The sequence below is a fragment of the Anopheles maculipalpis genome, chromosome 3RL (genome assembly GCF_943734695.1).
Source record: "Anopheles maculipalpis chromosome 3RL, idAnoMacuDA_375_x, whole genome shotgun sequence".
NCBI classification, from domain to species: domain Eukaryota; kingdom Metazoa; phylum Arthropoda; class Insecta; order Diptera; family Culicidae; genus Anopheles; species Anopheles maculipalpis.
Window position 1 is genome coordinate 57,302,232 of NC_064872.1, and position 17,258 is coordinate 57,319,489.

The 17,258-nt window shown below is 39.9% G+C and overlaps 2 protein-coding genes across 6 annotated transcripts in view; one reads left to right on the forward strand and one right to left on the reverse strand.

Annotated features, from left to right (window-relative positions):
* Positions 1–17,258, forward strand: part of LOC126561246 (inositol 1,4,5-trisphosphate receptor) — a 437,037-nt gene that overhangs the window by 71,153 nt on the left and 348,626 nt on the right. The window lies entirely within an intron of this gene.
* Positions 688–14,332, reverse strand: LOC126561870 (aldehyde dehydrogenase family 3 member B1). 4 transcript variants are annotated; one of them, XM_050218221.1, is made up of 10 exons: positions 13,980–14,332; positions 6,610–6,650; positions 6,463–6,521; positions 5,769–6,171; positions 4,974–5,368; positions 4,700–4,897; positions 3,759–3,874; positions 1,771–1,906; positions 1,536–1,686; positions 688–732 (listed from the first exon to the last, which is right to left on the reverse strand). In XM_050218221.1, exons 1-10 carry the CDS (start codon positions 14,305–14,307, stop codon positions 721–723), a joined length of 1,839 nt encoding a protein of 612 aa, XP_050074178.1. In that variant the 5' UTR covers positions 14,308–14,332; the 3' UTR covers positions 688–720. The 4 variants fall into 4 exon arrangements, with proteins under 4 accessions (XP_050074178.1, XP_050074179.1, XP_050074181.1 ...); XM_050218222.1 differs by lacking the exon at positions 3,759–3,874 and adding an exon at positions 2,316–2,431 and having other exon boundaries at positions 13,980–14,148; XM_050218224.1 differs by lacking the exon at positions 3,759–3,874 and adding an exon at positions 2,841–2,956 and having other exon boundaries at positions 13,980–14,148.

The following is a 17,258-nucleotide window of genomic DNA, read 5'->3' on the forward strand; positions in this document are numbered from 1 at the left end:
TTATTCCGACCGGTGTTTACAAAACAATAAAAAGCCACAGTTGATATGATGTATGTATTGACAGCAAGAAATATTTCGTAAACGTCAAAGTGCCGGTTGAAATATTCCATTCGTAGTATGGTTATTATAAGTTGACCGTTACTAACAATGAAGAAAACGTAAAAAAGCAAAAATTTTTAGCTTGTTGAGTATAAAATCCAAATTTTCATAATGTCAATGCAACAAAAACACAACGCCAAATGTTTACGAATTACCCACTTATCAACATTTATTTCTTGAACCCATGATTTCAACCTGTGCTGTTCTAATCCATGATTAACGAACATTTACTGGCTTTTTTTCGTGATCCGTTTTTAAAACTTAAATCGTGTAGAAAGCATAGACTTTCGCTATCTTCAAATGACGGTATGAAACAATTGTATCACCATGTGTGTATAAAAAAAAATCATTTACAACATTTTTTGTTTTCTTTGTTTCCTACTGCATTCCCCAACACTCCAATACCGGCTGGAAACAAAAAGGTGCTGGAAAACAACCCCATCACAATGTTTGTTGCAAGGAAAGCCTTGGCGTGTGTATGTGTAAAAAAAAACAAAATAAAACATGACTCGAACTGTGACGCTTTTCCGGTATGCGTTGATTAAATGTTATCGAAGCTCGTTTGTTGTTCTTGCAGCCCCATTTCTTAGTCTCGTCAGCTTGCATCTTTGAACTGCATCATCAATCATCGTCCTGGAAGTGTAGAAAGAATATACAAAAGTATGCATAAGTGTTTTAGTTCGTATGTGTGTTTACGGTGTACGTTCGTCGTCCATATTGGTCATAGTCTCGTTTCCTATCTGAATATAAATTGTTACTAATTTTATATATTTTTTTAACAAGAGCCTTTGCTGTCTGCAGACATAAAGTAATCCATCAGGGAAGAGAGATGTATGGAAGTTATTTAAAATATGTTTTTGACATAAAACATTGCTAAAACTGCCTAATTACAACAAGAAACCTCGCCTCAAAACAGCGAGAGAAACAATTGAATATTTTATTGTTTAGAATACTACAAGCATAAATAGAACAAAAGACAACATCTACATAAAAAAAAATTCATATCAAGGAAGTGCAAAATATTTTCAGTTTTTATTTAATGAACCCTAATACAGCGCTGCATTAGCATTAGCAAATATGCGTACAATATAGTGTAAATACATTTTGTTCGCTTGGCAACTATCTAACTAAAGCACACGCATGTCGATAACTTCGCAGATCAGACAAGCGGTAAATACGGTAAACTAACGGATTATCAAACGGAGCGGATCGAAATCGTTTGGAGCATATAACCCATTAAAACCCACGTCTATCTCTCTCTCTCTCTCTCAACATGGGAAAGGTGTGTAATCGTTTACTTCAAACGTCGCTGAAAAAGGATCAAAAATATGTCGTTAAAAAAATAATATTCTAGTCATTCCGGGTTTCTTCTGGTCATTCTCTAGCAGTGGCTTATGGTCTTGATTTTGAAAGCGCGATACGGTCAAGTAAGTTACCTTTAGCAGGGTGCTCACGATCAGCGTAGAAGCAACGCCAATACCGAACATTAGCACATATGGCAAAAAGTGCAAGTTGATTCCCTGACGCTTCTTCAGCAAGGTACTCAGGAAGGACAGCTTACTTTCCGAGTATGGTGGATACCGAGACCTAGAACAAGGCGCGAATATAACACATCGATGTAAATAACGTTTACTTTTGCTTGAAAACGAACGTTCTAGTCGAAATACTTACGCAGCCAATTTTTCACCAATTGGATTGAAATCTTTCGTCAAGCAGGATTTCTTGTGGACGAACGTGTCGAAGGAGTACTTGCCATGGTACGAGCCCATACCACTTGGTCCCACACCACCGAATGGCAATGCTTCAACTGGGTAAGAATGGAATAACATATTAATGGAAGGATAATTGAAACACAAGAGTATTTTGTTTAAGGACACTTTAAGGAAACGACAATTCTAATTTGGATTTTTCAAAAAATAAATCTAAATTTAGCTGAGTTTAGCGTTACAACAGTAACGAAGAGTATTCAAAGGAGTTAGTTATGTGCCAATTAATACTGTTTGATTATAATAGCCACGAGAGAAGAAGTTGTTAGAAGTTTAGCAATATCACTAGTAGAGTCGATTCATTTTAAGCTATACATAAATTATTGTACAATCCTTAAAAACTACGCTGAAAGTTTATCATTTAAAGTAACTATTTAGTGTACACCATGGCTGCACATGTACTTTGGACGCAGTGTGTATACGAAAAAAAAAGTGCTACAAATAAGATACCTGCAACATGAGCCATCGTATCATTAACACAAATGCCTCCGCTCGAAGTGTTTTCGATAATTCGATTGCGGTCCTGTACATTTTCGCTGAAGATGTAAATGCTCAGCGGTTTATCCCTGTTGGGAATTGAAATGGGAGGAAAAGTTCATTTGCAAAACGTGTACCAGAGCGTGCGATGCTCACAGTTAGTTCTCGCTCATTTTTCGGCGAAGCAATAAAAAGCTTATCAGCTGTATGAGTGTGAATGTTCCAGTGTAAGATCAACATCACAGAATAATACAATAAAATGACAAAACACACAGAACGTAACTCAAACAACTTAGAACAAAGAAGCGTGTTTTCTGTACAACATACATAAAACTCGAAGCAGTAATGAAGTTTACATAAAAGGACTAATATTATGCTCTCTCTAGTCTAGGTCCAAGACCTCACATAGTGAACGATTTCAAGACATCTTTAAACCTTAGCATCCTGAAAATGGGTATCATTTTTCTTTTAACCATATTTCACTTCCATATATCTGACCTGCAAAGTGTGTGAGCGCATCATTTACACAAACACCACCGCTGGAAGTATTTGCCAAGAATGTATCACGATCCTTGATGCTTTGCGTGAATAGATACATACATAAGGGCTTATCTCTAGAAAGAAAATGTACATTATTTTAAACAATAAAAGCACTGTCCTTTCGATGTTGCTTTTTGGTTCATGAAAAAAGAGCACAGCGAATGATCGTATGAGGTTTTCAAGTGGTATGTCGGAATGTGTGATTCTCTTTTCGTAAAAATAATGAACGTGCTTTAAATCCAACCATCGTAAACGTAACTTTCAGCGTACTTTTCGTGTAAGTTTTTTATGTTAGCAAATTTGTTAGTTAGTTAACGTATGCATTTTAAAAAAAGAAGGATTTAAAAGATTCTTTATCCAATCAACCAGTGTCCTGGCTAGAATTTCACGCATCTAGCGTCTTTTGTATCATGTCTTTTATGTACAAAACATAAACTTTTCGATCTTTGAAACATTTTTTTACTTCAGGAAAGCATTACGAAAGAGCATAACGTGAGTCAGATTTCCACAGTTCTACAGTGTGATGTGACTGTAAAATAAAACAGAAACTGATGAGAAAAACCGAACCTTTATCGTTGTGAAGCTATGATTTAGGGAACAGATCATCTGTCTGAAAGTGGAAACAGATGCTGGACAACATAGGAATTGTTATGAAGAACGAACAGCAATTCTATGGCAAATATTTGTGGGTATCCAATTACTATAAGTCAATAATCGAGTAATAACTGATAAGGGATATGAAAGTATTCAGCAGGAAGGGAAAATGGTAGCAACATTTTGCTCTAGAGCTTCTTGAATTGCCCTTTTCTTCTAAATGCATACGTTACAGTTCTAAATTCATGCATTACAGTATGTTAAAAGACCGTTTAATCTAACCTGCACAATGCATAAGGGTATCGTTTACACAAACGCCTCCGCTGGAGGTGTTTTCTATCATCATACGTCTATCCGCCTGATTCTGGGTGAAGATGTACAAGCAGAGAGGCTTTTCGCTAGCGTACCAGATACCACAGAAATTAGCAGAGTAAAGAAAGCATATAAATATGAGTTATATAGAACTACAATAAGATAATACTATCAAGAATAAATTAGAGAAAAAACTAATGCAAACCACCACCGAGAAGAGATATAAAATAAAGATCGATAATTCACTATAGGAAAACCCTAAAGATAAAATGTTACGAACTGAAGTGCAAAAACTGCCCCAGCCACCACCGCAATGTCGCAATCGCTAGAATTACTTATACCGACCGTGTGTGGTTAAATTAGCTACCACTAACAACTTCCACCAGAAATCATCTTAAAAATCCTTTTTTTTACTTTGAAAGCCAATTCGGTATTCTTACCCGCGTACTGCATTATCGTATCGTTCAGACACATGCTACCCGAGCGGGTTCCGTTTATGAAAAGTTCTTGAATTTTGGTATCTAGCGTAAAGATGTACATTACCAGTGGCGGTGATCTGATATGACAAATTGTTTGATGAATGACAGAATGGTTGTGGGGGAAGGTAGTGTATAGGCCAACAATAAATAACCAATGACGAAAATTGCATGTTGAGGCCACACAACGATTGTACGTTTAACGCAATCCATTACGCAAAAGAAAAACCAAAAACAAACATAGATTGACAATCGCCGGAACAGTTCAGCAGCACGCAAGGGAACAAACGGTAGTCGAACAAAGGGAAAATGGAACGAAACAATATATGAAAAAAGGAATGGAATAAAAATGAAAAAAAAACATAGATCAATAATGTGGTGGTGTGCGACGAATCACAAGCAGCATAAGATCGATCGGCAGGCGATCTGCAATACCTGGAGTTGATGAATTTGATTGCATCGTATGCATTATCCACGTTAAGGATCGGCAAAATGGGACCGAAAATTTCATCCTGCATCACGGGATCGGTTGACTTAACGTCGATCAGAATTGTCGGTGAGATGTAGCGATCCTGCAGATCGGTCTCACCGCCGATAGCTACATTCGCACCCTTGAGAAGGGACGTTAGTCGCCTGGAGTGAGGAACAAATTGGACGCGAAAAATGAACAACAGACTTCTCGCGGGCTCAACCAAAGCCGATTACTTACTGGAAATGGTTCTGGTTGATAATGCGGCATAGATCGGGACTATCCTTCGGATTGGTACCGTACCATTCCTTCAGCACTTTGCGTGCCTCCTCGAGGAATTGCTTCTGAACCTGCTTGCTGCACAGTATGTAGTCGGGCGCAATACACGTTTGGCCCGCGTTGATAAACTTGCCCCACAAGATGCGCCGGGCCGCGATCGCAATGTTAGCCGTACCGTCCAGATAGCAAGGGCTTTTGCCACCCAGTTCCAGTGTGCAGGGCGTCAAGTTTTCGCTACACGCCTGGTGGATGATTTTGCCGACGCGCCCGGAACCGGTATAGAACACGTAGTCGAACTTTTCCTTTAGCAGCTCGGTCGTTTCCTTCGGTCCACCAGTCACCACCCGGTAGCAGTCCTGCGAAAGTGTGCGAGAGTGCGTGGTAAATCGTAATGTAATCGAACCGTACATATTTGGATTGAGAAACTGGTCGGCTGTTGCTGCAGACATGCACTTTCAGAATGGGGTATAGTATGCACGTTGCACAACAGTAACCGGTTTCTACGTCCTTTCTCGAAATTTTTACACTCAAAACATGGCAATATCGCTTCGTTTCGTAATGTAAACGGATGTGCATAAATGGTGCAAATCTACAAAACATATTTACTAGGAGATGTTGTTTTTTTTTTTTTTGCGAAACTCCATTCTATGCACGCAATTCACATTCTTGTACAATTATGCAAAACTTCTATCCTTCAAAGAAGGTGTTAAGTTGGTTGAAAAAATAAGCAGCCCACAAATAAAGAAAACAACCTACCTGAGACAAGTATTTTGGCAGTACATCAGCAATAAACTTAGCGGAGGCGGGTGCCACTTCGCTCGGCTTAATGACGACACAGTTACCCGCAGCGATGGCCGCCGCCACCGGTACGAGGGTAAGCTGTAGCGGGTAGTTCCAGGCACCGATCACCAGCACTACACCGTACGGATCTTTGTAGATGTACACACCGTCCATCATGTTGACCAGGCTTTTCTCGGGCTTTTCCGGCTTTACCCATTCGCGCAGATTGAACAGCGTGTTGCGCAGATCGTTCAGAATGAATTCAATCTCCAGCAGATGGGCTTCCTGCTTGTGCTTGCGGAGATCCGATGCGAGCACATTGGCCATCTCGGCGGTATTTTCTTCGTAGCATCGCAGCAGGGCTTGAAGTTGATTCAATCTACAAAATGGGCGTGTAATTTGTTTATAATTGGAATGGTCTATGAATAGCTCGGCACAATTTTATTACAACGTAAAAGATCAAGTAAAGTAGTACGGTCATCCTGTACGTTCTGACATTCGAAACTAAACGTGTAATGAGTCTAAAAGTTTAAAAAAAGTGAGCTGAAAGTCAAAGACTCATAATGAAGCAGAGCATATGATAACGCTTTAATATCCTCCATAAAGTACAGACAAAACAGTGGAATTTGTCGAGTCATTCGCGTACGTAATTTACAAGTGGTTGCTTTACCTGAAATCAACATCTCTCGTTTTGCCACTGTTGAATGTGGTTCGAAGCTGCTGTACGACCTGTATATGTGTACGTAATGAAGGGTGTTAAATTAAAGCCGAATTTCAACAGCAAAAACAAAACAAGCTCGCCAAGAGCGATACCTACGTCTGCAAAACTCATGTTGGAATTATTTGGCACGATGGATCCTGAAAAGAAGAGTGGAATTAAAACGGAACAAATTACAGGAGGTTAAACAAAGGATGCCAAAGGCGAAACAAAACAAACAATTATACAATGAAGGTTAATCGATATAAGCGACAACATTCATACAGTTCGATTGCGACGTGCGGAAGAAGATAAATGGCTAAATTTGTCTTTGTATGTAGATTGGTTGAGCAGATTACGCTATTTTTGCATAACGTTATGGTTCCAAAGGAAGCTAAATAGCTGAGTTAATCCTTCACTATGTACAATAGAATTCGATTGTTTTCAAGCCAAACTATTCGCTATTTTCCTTGCAGAATAATCGATAATGTAGATTCTCAGCACGCCATCATGCCACCAACCGAGAGCTGGTTTGTCCCTACCCGGGGTTTTCCAAATATTTACTCTGCTTGTTGCCACTTCACCCTAAACACTCCGGATTCGCGGCCACCCCCTCCGTGGACAGTAATATTCTTTGCCAAAAATTCACACCACTGGCACAAAAATGCACGCCGAATTTGCGGGCGCGTTTCACTTTCGGTAACCTACTTTTCGATGCCGGGCTTTGTTTTTCTTCAAATGTCAAAACAACGTTTGGTTGTCCAACCACGTTCGCCTCGCACGATGACACGCACACAGTGAAAAAAGCCTTATCTCGTACGTGGTTCAATGTGAACTGCGTTACATCGTTGCGTTATGGCGGGATTGGCGTTACATGCTTCCGGATGAATTGCATACACATGCCGCAAACAATTTTCACTGCTGAAGATACGAGGCGTTTAAATTGTTTTTAATTTCCTTAAGGATTATTTTAGTTCAGGGTAACACTGTTGCATTAATTTCACTAGTTCATGGTCGAAGTGTTTGTATGACTGAGAATGTGTTTTCCGCTCACACTTAGCTCAAAATTCGAGATGCGATGGGAGATATATCTTGTAATATTTTCATCCATCACGCTGGAATTATAACACACGCTTACTATAAATATCCACAAACACACGCACATACACGAATGGCTCACATTCACAGCGCGTTAATTGACTTCGTTGGGTAACGACCGATTGGAGCGCACAAAACACTTCACCAAGCACACTCATTACTGCCCCGATCCTGCAATTAGTCCCTCCCTGCCGAGGGAGGATCGTCACTGTTGAAGGAACGGTGCGAACAGCAACCGGCGACGTCCATAACGCAGTTTCAAGTAATCAACCGACGTACTACATTACGGAAAAATCTCCCCCTTCGGCAAAGGGAGGAGGCACGGGCAATCATCATGAATGGGGAGAGAGAGATTGACGGAGCACACAAAAAAGCACGTTATGTAAAAAAAAACAGCCTGTATGACGGTTTACCTATGGCTCATGGGGCCACCGAAATGCACGATCGACCCGTCCAACGAAGAAGCCACTGGAATAGTGTGCTGCGATCGTGAATTCAAACCCGCTCAAAAAACACATCGTGGCACATAACCTTGGGGAGGTTGTCCCAAGAGGCGCATCGAACGGCATTTGATTGTGTCCACATTGATGTGAATTATACCCCTCCCACCCATATAAGACCACGCCAAAAAGATGCGTGCTCCCTCCAGGACACGACGAGTCCGAACGATAAACGGTAATTGAAAGTTTACTTTTAATTTACACACATTTGGTTAATTTTTTGTTGTTGGGACCTATTATTTCTTCAATCAACTTTCGCTAATCATCACTGCAATCGTGTTGATGTTTTGCATGGTCTAGTGCTGCGGTCAGCTGATAACTGTGAGTGTGTGATTGTGTGTGTTTGTAAATTTTGACTACTAATTAGTTTCCAATTTTCAACACATCGATGAGCCCACTTGTATATCATCTTCTTGTGCATTGGCTTGTTTTTCGTGCTTACGTCCATATCCACCCCTGAAACTGTCGCGACGAATGAGCTTGATGGCAGAAAGTTAGTAAAAAAAAGTCCAACCGACCTTTGCGACCGATGGCAGGCTGGGATCATTAACTCAAAGGATTGTTTAAAGAGTGCGGCCAAAAATTAGGAAGTTAGACGAAAAAAAAAAAGAAGTTTTGCACTTAGACAATTCACGTCAGTTGAGCCTAGCGTTGAGCGCCTAGTTTGAGAGAGACAATTACGTTCATAATAATATGTCAACTCAACATTTTAGCAGTATGACCGCTTGACGCTGTGTTGTAAAACTTAGAATAACATGGTTTTCATAGATTTTAAGAAAAATTCAGGTATTAATAACCGCTTAAAGCCCCAATATTTTATTGATAATATTTTAGAGGGCTTTAGGCGGACAAATCCTTAACCCTTGTTTCCTGAAGTCTTTGTTTTGATTTATAATAAAATAAAGGCATAAAGCCATTGATCTGCATTGCATTTTTTAAAATTCCATTTTGAAGAATTACTGATTGTATTTTACGGCAATCGTAATGATTACTGAACAACTTTTACTAATTAAATCATTCAGAATAATATCACAACATATTAAATAATATATAAGGTCACAGTTTCTAATATAATTTATTGTCCTGCTGTTTAAACTGTAGAACGCATTTAAATTTTTTTATCAAATTCCAAGATTACTAAGTTATAAACACAACTAATATGATCGGCAACCGAAAATGCCCGGAATAAGGTATATAATAAGGATGAAATGCCTTATCATTATGTTAATGTAATTTAGTCATCACAAGTGGTGCTGATAATACGGCATAGGAGCGTCATAATTAATTATAAATAAATAAATAAGTAATATGATGAGGAGAGGAGGGATCATACGATATTTAATTAAAAAAAAAAATTTAATGATGTACGTAAATATGAATATGAATCGTAAATAGTTTACGAAATCCAAAATGGTCAGAACACCACAGAAGAACTGTCTTTTAAATTGAAAAGTCTATTTAACAAGATTAACGGCTTTTATTTAAGCCAATAAATAAGGCACATTTTGAATGATTTTCATAATATCCTTCCAAGAACGAAATTTTACATATGATTATTTGAACTTGTTCAAAAGCAAAGCAAGTAACAAAGAATTTACTGCCCCTGTTGCACATCGAAACAAGTTCATGTTTGCATTTGTAGTTGTATTGTGCAACGCTACTGCAACTGCAGCTGTTGCATTCGTGCACATGAAAAATTGTCATAGCAAGTAGCATCGCCATGTATGCTACTATACCTCAGGCAAGCTCCATCGTGCTTTGGATGTGTTTGTGAACAATCTGGCCGATTCTCTACGCACCGCTAGACGTCTGTCCACCGTTGTCAATCAACAACCACGACCAACAACGACTACTGCTCATAAAGAATACACATACGAGGAGCTGAAACGCTCTTATCGTTCCTCATCCTCTACACCACTGCCAATGCATTATCGAATTTTTAAATTGCCCCCGCTGGCAAAGGTCATCGTTGATAGTGTGGTATTGTTGTTCAACGAAATATATCTTTGTACAGAATTGACAAGATGGTGCAAAAGCCGTTGTTGCTGTGTTGTATCGTTAAATTGTTTTACATCATGCGAATTCTCGGTTCACAGCTTGAATAGATATGGGAGGGAGGGGGTTTCCTTCGGTTTTATCCCATTCTTACAGACAATTAAAGCTCAAGCTCATCTGTTGCACGACTTTTTAAAGCTTTATAAAGACTATTTAATATGCTTGATTGAGTTTTTTTTTTGTTACATTCACTGTAATTACTTTCGTTACACATCTAATTACGGTCACTTTGGCTTGATTGTTACTGCTTTGCACTTAGCAAGTATGTATTTTTGAACAAAAACAAAACTGCTTTGCCACGATGATTGGACTTATTTACACAAAGCGCAGCAGGTTCAAAAGTCCACAGGTCAAGCCGTGGCTCCGTGTGGAATCATTAATCGGCACCGGAGTAGGAGGTTTTGTTTGAGGAACGAACGTCGATCACTTTACAGTCGCTTTGCGCAGGAATTATAAGACCGATAACGATAAGCTGATGTGGGATAGGCCGGGGGATTTAGGTGTTTTTTTTTTCAAACGACCCCCTAGCATGATAAGATAAAAATAATTTCACACAACACGGTGACAGGCTAGAATCGGGGCAAAAAAAATGTCCTCAATGTGGGGAGAACATTTAGCTGCAACCCGAGGAATCGTGGGGATTCAGGGATGACTCGGTATGCAGCCAACGAAAGGGGAAAGAAACGACACACAAACTCCAAACGCACCACCAAAGTAACCTTCTCCTTAAGAAAGACCTCGTTCCGCGTGCTCCTCGAAGCAATTCGGCAATTGTTTGTAGCAAGTACTTTCATTGTCGGAGCCGTTTTCTTTACCGAACTATGTTGTGTATTCACAAACGCACACAAACACTGCAAGCCGAAGGGCACTGGTGCCCGTTATGTGCCTGTTCTTTTACTTTTCCTTTGCTATTGCTTCGTCATCTTCAGCGGAGAGTGTGAGTGCGCGTACTCGAACGAAGGTTACTTAATTTCCACATCGAAACCACGCACAGGTCAGGTTGATCACTTTTCCTTGTACCCCGATAGAATGGAATGGTTTACTTTGTGGTGAGTTTTCCAACGTTTGTTTTCATGTTTAGCGGCAAGTATCTTATAAAGTACTGAACGCACTGTAAACTTCTCGTGAACCGGTTTTCGTAACAGCTTACGCCATGTATTTTATTGGCATTATAAAAGCTCGACAAGGCATGCATGAACTAGTGCAGTTACGTTTGCAGCATGCAAAACAAAGAATTAGTTGTATTTTGGAGACACTGTTTGCCGTCTATCCCACATAAACACACGCACAATACAAAAACTATGCAAAACACATTGAAAGCAGATGGCATAATAGGATGGATGCACGCGAACAGGAACTTTAACCCTCGCTGTACCCTTGTTGCCACTGTCGCTTATACGCCACTAACCTCAAAGCACACGAAAAACGGCACCCAACTTGAACTATGTACGAACAAACTAACTGCACACGGATTTTTCAAGTGCGAGCCGAGCTTCTGCTTCTGTTCCAGTGAACGAACGGGACAAAACTGGTCGTCATCGGTGGTTTGCGGCAACATACACGGCACCACCTATCCGGGCGGAGGGCCGAAAGTACACCACTACACCACAAACACACACACACACACATATGGCGCGGTACACGGGCGGGACGGTTCAAATCGCGCAAGTGTACTTACGTACTGGACTCCTGTGAAAGTACGTGCAATGAATATGTGTGTGCAAGTGGCGTACACACGCAATATACACGGTGAGCGCGAGAGACCCACGATCGCGATGCGTTGATGCTCATCGCCGGTCGAGAAGAGCGGCAGGGCTGCGTTATTGCGTGTTCACTTTCAGAATTACTGAAGCTCAACCACCGCGAATGCATGAATGATGGGGCGGGATTGTAGTGAGAGTTAAAGCAAAAATACAAACTTTTAACGAACCGCACATCATTTGCGTACGAATCAATTAGATTCTTTGTACGGAGCGTTTTTTGTTGTCGATAATGATAGCGGAAAGTGAACTAAATCGAATAAAAGATAACTTAGTTCATCAATACATTTTTATGTCGTTTTAAGAGGAACCGATGATCCTTTTTTAAATAAAATAATTGTTTAGCATGACTTTTCACTACACTATGATTTATCTTAAGCTCGCAAGAGAAGCAAACTCACGTTAACCTATTTTTCGGTACAGAGCTGTTTGCTAAAATATCGAGAAAAAATCCTACGATTTAAAATGATTTTTCCAACGTCGCTATGATCCAAACACGTGGTTACCGCCGTTTGAAAACGACACGCTTCAAACATGGCGCCGAAAGCTTTCGCAGAGCTTTTTGGTGGAGCATACCCAAGCAGCAGCAGCAGCAAAGTTCACGTTTTCGCCGCGATTGATGAGGTGCGTTTTTTTATGTTGCACATGATTGACGATGCTGAAGAGAGCGAGAGGCGGAAAATATAAAAATTTAAATGCTGGCTTAGCAAACATTTCAAAAGCTTTTCTTGTGTGAGCCGAAAAACAGCTTCAATATTTACCGTTTCATGATCAATTTCTTATCTAGCATTTGACATGTTGTCGACTGTGATTATTTAATCCATCTTAATTTGAAGCGATCAAATTTTAGCCCAAATGTTTGATAATGTGTAGAAAGTTGTATGTAATTTACTCGTTTTAGTAGCTCTCATAAACGGAGAGGTTTTACAGAACACTTTTCAAAATTTGTAATGTTAGTCAATAAACAAGTGAGGTAGCCGTAGTCTTCTCTTTAGTTTTAGGTTTTTTTTTTCAAGATAAATTACAAGATCATTGATTATATGAGAAGAACAATAAAAGGTACAAAATAGAAGGGCTTTCACACCACATCTCAATAACTTTATTATAATCCTCAGAAAACAAGATACATAAATAAATTAAGCTGCCGTAATCTCGTAGAATAATAATATCTGTCATCATTCTTATTGATTTAACGACCCTCTTGGTCACGCCGGCCATCTAATGGCTTCCTAGACTTGCTGGTACCGCGTAGTCAGTTTGGATAGTCAGTTTTCACCTCACCACCGATCCGCCTCTTTGACGTGACGTCACGTACAAAATTGGATTAGATACTTGATATATCTAATCTGACTGAGTAAAGGAGTTCGAGCGGTCTTGGGAGGGCCGCCCGGTGGTAGTAACAACAGCGACGTCAGTCTGCATACGGTAGAACCGAGGTTCAAATCCTATCTGGGCCGACTGACTGGGCCGTACGTGATACCAATCATCTTGTTAAATTAAAATAGTAGGTCTTTAAAGGTAATTATTTGTACCTATAACATGTTATTTCAAACTGTTTTGGAGCACGCTCAAAGTTCCATTAATGGTAAACCTGTACGAAATGTAATGATTGTGTTGTTGTACAATGTGTTGGATTTCCCACTATTGAATGCCCACTCTGAAAAACAAATCCAGAGTGGCGGGATGGATCCCTTTCCTTCCCAAGGCCAATACCAAAATTATCACATTTCAATACGTAGTTTGCGCTACGATTATTTCGCGTTATTATAAAATAAAGCAGTTAAACAATTACTTCTTTGGTCATACAAGGGATTAAAGGGGCACATAGAACACCTTATAATTATTGCGATCGCAGACCTGGAGCACCTGCTAATAATGCTTTATTAACTATAATTAGTAGTGGAATTAAGAGCCATTAAGAATGGCTTTCATTTGTACAATCTTTTCATTCTATTTGTGATGTACATTAAAACATGATAAGCAGCAGTTAATAACTAAAGATGCATAAAAATGGTGAACAGTTTGATAGGAAACATTCTTAAAAAAGGTTGATAAATCTCTCTCTCTCTTCACTCACCTTCGTTCGTAGACTCAATGTCGATTACAACGGTAGTCATCGAATCGAGCTGCTGTACTTGACTAGATTCATCCAGAAGCTGCCCATCCCGTGCAGTGTCGTCCACCTTCGGTACGTTCAGATTCACATTCACGATACTGCTGGTGGTGCTGCTAATGCCGGAGCTTTTGTTATCGTTGTTCTGCGCCATGCTGTGTTTTGATGATTTTTCTTCAGCAACGTGCGTGTGCGTTGTTTCTGTACCGGAAAGTGTGAGCGCCACCTGAGGCACTTCCCCGAAGAGCCGTGTTTCTTCCGCAATGCTTAGAGCTGATTTGGGTTTGTCCATGGTAGAGGTACGGCAAACAGGTAATGCTTATTCTTTGCTAAAGTTGGGGGAATAAAGAGAATGATACCGGGTGTTGAATATATGTTTCAAGTTGAACTATCAGAATTATTTCCCATATTCCCATCAAACATTGATCGTTTTGTCGATCGAGTCTTCGTTAACGCATCCAGAAAAATGAAAAAAAACTTACAATGATTATTCAAAACTCATACTTTTGTTTCCGTTCCGTAAATGATTGTTTGATTACGATGCGAAACTACTAGACCCAACACAACCTCTGTAGAATATGGTGGTCAGCATTGCGTCACATCGTTTGCAATCGATGACAGCAAATTGTTATCAATGGTTTGCAAAGGTGTTAATTTAATGTGTAAATATTAAACAGAAAAAATCAACCTGTTCCTCGACAAATCGGTGAATTATTCTCAGTTCTCAGTCAATTGTGTGTGTGGGTGAGTTTTTTGTCGTTTCCTGAAGGGCATCAATAGATGATATTTATGTCCTTGAAGCCGACGGAGGCCGTTAACCTTCTATTTTCTATTTTCAGTTGTCAATTGGCTAATTAAGTTCGAAAAGCAGTAAGACTTTTTCATTTTCTTTAAAGTAAGAATACTTTCACCCGGGAGGACCGTGGCTCAATTCCCATTCGGACCGTTCCCCAATAGTGTGGAATGACTATTAAACTATGCAGTGTCAGTGTAATATTTTAAATATAATAAGCTTGATCCGGATGCCTAAGACAATGAACGTAATTGACTGTTAAATTTGATGAAAATTATCCATTTTTCGACAGTCACTTTATGACACTGTTTCATGAATGCTGGTCTAAATTTAGCCTTCCAATACAAACACAAAATGGCAAGCTTTACCTTGAAAACCGATCTAATCTACAATCCAATCTATTATTATGGTTCTTTTGTATCTTTATGCTGCATGCATTTTGTTAAAGCATTTCAAACATCACAAAACCAGAAAACCCACAAAAACTTGAAAAGCTTCCGCATAAAAACTTGTTTGCGATCTCTGCGATGAAATTCTCCGAATTTCCTTCACCTTGAAAAAAACTGGTTTAATTTTCATATGACGGGCATAAGGAATTTTTACACTACTTCACATTCTGAAACTTTGGTAAAGAAAAATAAAACACTAATACAAATTTCAGTGAATAAATGTATTTCCACAACCATTAAGTCAACCGGAAAATCGAATCATTTCCGTTAGTGCAAGGCTGAAAGTCACAGTTTTCGAAGAAACACACACTCACACTATTTGATCACTTTTTTGGTTGTTGAAATGCGACACAAAGTTGCGTAAAATCAAACCACGTTTAAAATTAAAAAAAAAAACTAAACTTTCTCATCTTTTGTAAGCTTTAGTTTTGTAATAATCGATCGAACGTCAAAAGTATAACGATAACACACACATTCGAAACTGTACGTTTTTCTCTTGGAAAAAGGGTCATTTAAATTTCAAACGAAATTTAAACATAAACTAACGCTACACAGCAAGCACAAAGCGTATTTCGTCTAAAAGGGAAGTACAGCACACCAAAACAGGCAAAACATTTCTTTGCCGGCTTCGAAAACATTTATTATATAAGCCAAGCCAAAACCAGCGGTTGTTTTCACCAGCGGTTTTTCGTTTCTCTTTGCGGAACGGGTAAAAGTATACAAATTTACCACGGCACCTCACTGATCACTGGAACGACCCCACAGTCAAACATACACTTACACAGGGCGCGTGTTTGGTTGGTTGGTGTACGCGCGTGTACTTTAAAATGCTTTCTGGTTGCGTCGGATTTTTGGCGTTGAAGATCGACACTCGCGGCACTCGGATGTTGATTTTGTTCGCTGTTCTCATGAAGACCACTGTATTAGATTCAATGTTCAATGCACATTAAAACGTTCACATGATGTTTCTTTGTAATACACTGATATCACTGTTTTGTAGCTTAATTATGTTTGTAACATCATTAGATGAATGATTGACGGGTAAGCCCGCGGACACGGACATGGGCAGCTGCAGCAAACGTGGGCTAAATTAGCTGTGCCAGTTCGATGACCGGTATCCGCATCATGACACGCTGTGGACCATCATATTTATGTTGCACTTTAAACTCAGTGGGAGTTATTAGAGATAAAACAACAGCTTCACAAATAATTGGCCTCCATTAATCTAATCTCCCTGGCCCAGCGTTTGTATTATAACGCTTTCCGCTGGCCAACCGAAAGCACTTGTGTCACGAGAGGGCGACAACACGAACCACTTGAAACGCAATCGACGGTGATACTGACGTGACGTCCGAAACTCACCGCCATCGAAAGCCACAGGGTCCGCTCGATCGTAGCCGTAGCCGATGGCGTGCGTGAGGGGGGAGTGGGGTGGGCCGAGGCGCGTGTGTCCCCTGCCGTTGGGTTGGAAGTCAAAAAGAAATTCAAGTCCAATGTTTTGTATTCGTTTTGTCTCAGTCTCTCTCTCTCGGGGCTGAGTGCCTCATTCCGGGCATATTACAAGGCGTTTCTCGCTCATCCATCAAGAGGAGCTTACCTACAGTTTGTGTGCGTGTGTATGTATGTCTTTTTTTCTTATGCTCATTCAGTACGCAACAAGCGTCTTGGAGGAAGTAAGCGTTCGTTGATATGCATCAAAGAAGGAATCGGTGCTGTGACCAGCATTGGAGTGACAAAGAAAATTTGTCACTTGCTACGAAATGAATGATGATCAGGAAAAAAAAAACTATAAAATTATGTCGGTGCTTTAGGCATCGGCGAGGGGACACACACAAGGTTACAGAGATTACCGGTTAGAAGAAAAACGGAACCCCAAAATAGCTTATAACCTAACGTTAGTTAAAAACGATGGGTTTGAATCTCTGCCACAAGATGTGGCAGTAGGTTTAGTACATTAAACCAAAAGCGAACTGCGTTAACAGCGCAGCGTTTATTTATGCC